A 5,380-nucleotide genomic window follows, 5' to 3' on the forward strand; every position below is an offset into this window, starting at 1 on the left:
AACAAATGTCTCCCATGAACACCTCCAAAGGCTTAATGTTCCTCCCAACCCTACTTAGGGTTTATCTCCTATGTAATATAGTGATTATGTAGCACATAAAATGATGGTGTAGTGTATGCAGATTGAAGGCTATTGTATGTTTATGAGTTCTGTCTAAAACAAGCTTTCTTTTCAGGTACGATCCCACTGTCCCCTATCCCAGGGTCTCGTAGGCCAACACCTCCCACACCCTCAGAGTTGGCACACTGAAAGGTAGGTCTGGTGAGATTGTTGAGATGCTTGAATGGAGACATGTAGATTTGTGCTGCATCTAAGAAGTAAGGTGGAGAGGAAGTGGTACTAGGTTCCTCACAGGTAAAGAACATAGATATAAGATTTTCTGGGCAGGGAACACTGACAGGATCGGGGGCATGGGTAAGATTAGATTAATGCTGCAGCATGGGTTAGCAACCATTATCTCGGCTTATACCCCTCAGCCAGGGCTACCTGATGAACAGAAAGACAAATTTTATGACTCTTGTTGACGAATGACAGGGACCTTCTCTTTGTGGCTGGCAACTTTAATGGGCATGATGGACAACATGCAGGGGACTTCCATGGTGTACATGGAGACTATGGTTTTGGTTCCCACAATGAGGGAACCAGGCTGCTGGAGTTCTGTGATGCAAATGATTTTAGGGTTTGTAACACTAACTTCTGGAAACCTGCCAGTCACTTGTTCGCATACCGATCTGGTGGACACACTAGTCAAATTGATTACATCCTCACCAGGAAACGGGAAAGATGGCTACTAATAAATGTGAAAACCTTCCCAGGTGAAGAATGCACCCCCACAACATAGATTAGTAGTTAGCAACTTCAGGATCAGGGCTAAATGGATGCCCAGAAGACGACCAGCATGGAGAAGAAGGGTCTGGAAGCTTAAGGATCCTGTGAATGGACAGAGATTTAGATACGATTCCTCAAAGCTTTTGATGAAATAGAGGGGGATATAGCATCACATGATGTAGAAGACAACTGGAGGTTCCTATGGGACCTGTTGAGGGCTACTAACCAGATCTGTGGATGGTGCAAAGTCCCCTCTTAACACAAGGTAACATGGTGGTGGAACAATGTAGTTGACAGGGCCATTAGGGAAAAGAAACAAACTGGAAGGACTGGAGGAATAGTGGTAGCAAGGAATTGTATCAGATTGCCAGAAGGGAAGCTAAGAGACAGGCTTACTTAGCCAGAGGGGAAGCAGATAAGAAAAGATTTGCTAATGTTCTGCATCGTGAAGACCAAAGACTTGACGTGTTTTGTTTTGCAAGACAGTGTGAGAGAGAATCATGATGTTATAGGAGAGAAATGTGTTTGCATAGATGATGGCTCACTTACATTCAATGACGCTGCAAAGAGAGAGACTTGAAGACACCACTATGAAAGGTTGCTCAATAAAGAGAATGAATGGGAGAAATGCAGCAATGTCCTTTGTTTCCAATATTTTGTGGAAACATGTCTGGTTGGGGAAATATTACCTTACATGGAAACAAGGGTTGGTGACAGGAAGGGCCTCAAGCTGTAAAAAGCCTGCTGCAACAAATTTCCGTTTGATCAATTAAAAGCACGGAAAAGGAGGCATTAAAATGAAGACAACTCTGTTTCAAAAACAAATAAGTAAAAAATTCACATTCAGTTTTTCAAAAGAAATTGAGGTCATTTTCAAAACATAAATGAGCAAAAAATTATATACAAACCTAATGGTGTGTTCTTTGATAAATCAACTTTGCCAATCTCCAAAAAGCGTCCGTGATTGGCCAACACTCTTAAACTTGCTTGGAGTTTTTCATCAGCAAGAGAATTGAGAACAACATCAACACCTCTACCATTGGTCACTCGCAGAATATCAACCTCGAAGGATGTATCTCGGGAATTACTAAAGTGCATATCTTTCAGGAAAGGAAAGCGCTCTTGCAAATATTTCTTTTTCTCTTTGGATCCTACAGTTGTATAAATTTCACATTCAAAGAAATGTGCCACAGAAATTGCAGCTTGGCCAACACCTCCACTGCCAGAATGAATAAGAATGGAGTCGCCTTTTTTAATTTGGCCTCTGACTACTAGAGCATAATATACTGTGGAATAAACAACAGGAACACTTGCTGCTTCCTCAAGGGTCCATGAGTTAGGAATTTCCCACAAGAAATCCCTGTCAGCATCAACAGAGGTGGCTAATCCCTGCCGATAATGAAAAAAAAGTACAAATAGTTAAGACAGGGTTTAATATTCATAAGGACATGATATACTGGCCATACTATAAACTTAAATAGGTTACTGAAATTATGCTGGTGAATTTGACAGAGAGTGCCTGAGCAACTCAGAAAGAACAGGGTAATTTGAATTTGGCAAGAAAACCAAGAGCCTGGTTCTTTAATGTGTGTATCCTTCACAGATATACCTCAAAGATTTACACATACACACAGGGATTCCATTTTCCTTTTAAATCCCAAAAGACATGGTAAGAGACACTTGCACAAAGTGCAACAGGAGCTTGTAGCTGCAAAGTAGACCTCTAAATCCATACAGTTATACCAGCACCCATCAAGAGATAGATATCGACCACATATATCCAAACATTTTAATGTATAAATTCCTTAAAAAAATAAAAATCAGCTAATAAAAATCCTTATTTTGCACTGACTTTCTCTACAAAAAATATCAAACCTTCAGCTACCCCCATTTCTAGGATACAAACTTCCTGTTTTAGAATGACCTAAATTTAGGTATTCCAGCAAAATTTGAAATTAATTTGTTTCAAATGCCAGCTTAATGACAAAGCTATTCTACTAAATTCTTACTTTTAAAACTAATAGAAACAAATCATATTCACTTTATTTTATCTTAAACTGAATTAGGTAAAGCTGAAGTAAAAATATTGAAGGTAGTATAAAAATATCAAATACAGTTTACCTTAGCAGACAACAATCCCATGATCCTTTTGCCCTGTGGGCTCTTTCCAGAAAATTCAATCCCTAAAAGGCAATCTTGGTCAGCCAAATTTCCAGGAATAGCATCTGGCGGCAACTTGCCAGAAGCTAGCATAATATCTCTGAAGTTAAGTGAGGCATAATAAACTGTACAAAGTTGCTTGTTTGGAGACAGTTTCGTGTTAAAGTACTTCAGTGGGGACTCAATCCATCGAAGGCTTGACAAGTCACCACGAGTCATAACGTTTATGTATGCATGATTTGATTCTGAAATTTGTGCCAAACCTGAATATAAAAAAATATAAATAAATAAAAACTAAGCTTCTGAGAGCAGCTCAATTCAAAATAATGTGAATAAATAAGCATTACATTTGACAGTCATCTGAATGCAGAAGGGTTAACATAGAATTTAACATTAAGAAACAAAAGTTTATTTATAAATTTTACACTGATTAGTGACCTAGAAATTCATTTCCGAAGGAGAAAAAATTTAATCCAACTCGTGATGAGATCATTAAAAAGGGCAGAGATCCCTTTCAGTCATGAATGACCATGGGATTGCACCCAGAACGTTCATTTCCGAAGCACAAGTCTGGGCAAGGTTGTTTATGGAAGACCAGCGTCACCCATGCATACCAGCCTCCCCTTTCTATGCCAGCAATATTATCCAAAGGAAAGGCAAATACAGCTTGGCACCAATGACATCACAACTCATTTTTACAGCTGAGTGAACTGGAGCAACATGAAATAAAGTGTCTTGCTGAAGAACAATACAGCCTGGTCTGGAAATCAAACTCACAACCTCATGATTCTGAGCCCGATGCTCTAACCACTGAGTCATGTGCCTTCACTTGAGAACACTAATTTTTTTCTTTATCTTACATAAGAACATTACTAATGTAAGATAAAAAAAATAATCAATTATAATTGTCAAACAAAACTATTCAAATTCATCATCATCATTTAACATCGGTTTTCCATGCTGGCATTTTTTTTTACTGTCATTTTACATGCACGTTAAATCACATGCATTTTCCATGCATGTATGGGTTGGACAGACCATTACAGTCCAAGTTGTCCTCCAATGAAGACCAGTTCCCAAAGACTAAATCATCATAAATATCATTTGGCTAGGTTTCTCTGGTTGGATGCCCTTCCTAACACCAACCACTTTACTGTAGTGGGTGCAATTTCCCATGACACAAACACTAGAGTAGTTGAATAATCATTGGCAAGACAGGACCAGAAGGACCTTATAACCCTCTCTGCTCATTTAGAGAGCAACAACACAGTAGGAACAGTGGATGGGTGAGGGTGGGGTGTCTTCTACACAGTAAATGCAGGTTTAGAAAGTGAACAATGAAGACAGAAATTACATATTCATGACAATGGCAGAGTTGTAAAATGTAAATTGTTCTCCATGAAATTTTCTACATGACAAAACAGTGAATGGCTTTCTTACAGGTTCAAATATGCCCTAAGCATATTTGAACTGGTATCAACCATGTATTTATAAATCGTAGGTCCTATTAAAGAACTCTTGTGATGTCTAGTCCTGATCAAGTTGTCTTAAGTACATTGGTTATGACTTTTTTTTTTTGCAACAGTTAACATTTTTCAATGTGTCTATTGTCTAAGGCAGTAGAATGCATTTGATAGTAATTCGGCTGTTATTTCTAGCAGTTCCCATATATTTTCTCTCGTCATGATTCTTCACTTACCAAGAAAAATAGCATATAAAATATACCTCTCCTATAAATCTTGCAAATATTCACATTTACAAAATTAATCAATATCATATAATCAATAAAGAAAATTTTTTTTTATTTTAAAAGTTAGCTTTTTTACCAGTGAGGAAAGGTAAATGTCTCATAGATCCCCATTGGTCATCTCTGAAAACATTCATCAAAAGATCTGTTGATTGGAGTTTCTTGAAAAGGTCATCTGTCAGATGAAGTTGAGTACCAGCCAGAGAAGCATTAAATATACACCTAGACAAAAAAAAAATGAATACCAAATAATGAAAGGAGAGAAATGTGTTCGCATGGATGATGGTACGCTTGCATTAAATGAGGATGCAAAGAAAGAGGTCTGGAGATGCCACTACGATAGATTGCTTAATAAAGAGAATGAATGGGAGAAAGAGAGCCTGCCGTATGTCGACCCAATAGAGGGACCAGCTATCCGAGTTGATAGTACCAGGGTAGATAAAGCAATTAAGAGTATGAAGACCAGGAAAGCCGCCGGCCCATCAGGAATCACTGCAGAGATGCTCAAAATATCTGGCAGTGTTGGCTATAGCCTAGTCACCCGTATTACGAACCAGGTGATACACGAAGGAGTCATACCCAATGACTGGTGTAGCAGCATCATAGTCAACTGCTACAAAGGTAAAGGTGACGCTTTAGATACAA

General features: G+C 38.5%; 1 protein-coding gene across 3 annotated transcripts in view; it reads right to left on the reverse strand.

Moving 5' to 3' along the window:
- LOC106874238 (fatty acid synthase) overlaps positions 1-5,380 on the reverse strand; it is a 90,805-nt gene that overhangs the window by 14,891 nt on the left and 70,534 nt on the right. For all 3 annotated transcript variants that reach the window (XM_014921893.2, XM_052968171.1, XM_014921894.2), the window contains exons 17-19: positions 4,815-4,957; positions 2,950-3,251; positions 1,737-2,217 (exon numbers count right to left, since the gene is read on the reverse strand). In XM_014921893.2, the coding sequence (XP_014777379.1) occupies positions 1,737-2,217; positions 2,950-3,251; positions 4,815-4,957 (926 nt within the window). The remainder of the gene's footprint in view (positions 1-1,736; positions 2,218-2,949; positions 3,252-4,814; positions 4,958-5,380) is intronic.

Source organism: Octopus bimaculoides, chromosome 1 (assembly GCF_001194135.2).
Source record: "Octopus bimaculoides isolate UCB-OBI-ISO-001 chromosome 1, ASM119413v2, whole genome shotgun sequence".
Classification (NCBI taxonomy): domain Eukaryota; kingdom Metazoa; phylum Mollusca; class Cephalopoda; order Octopoda; family Octopodidae; genus Octopus; species Octopus bimaculoides.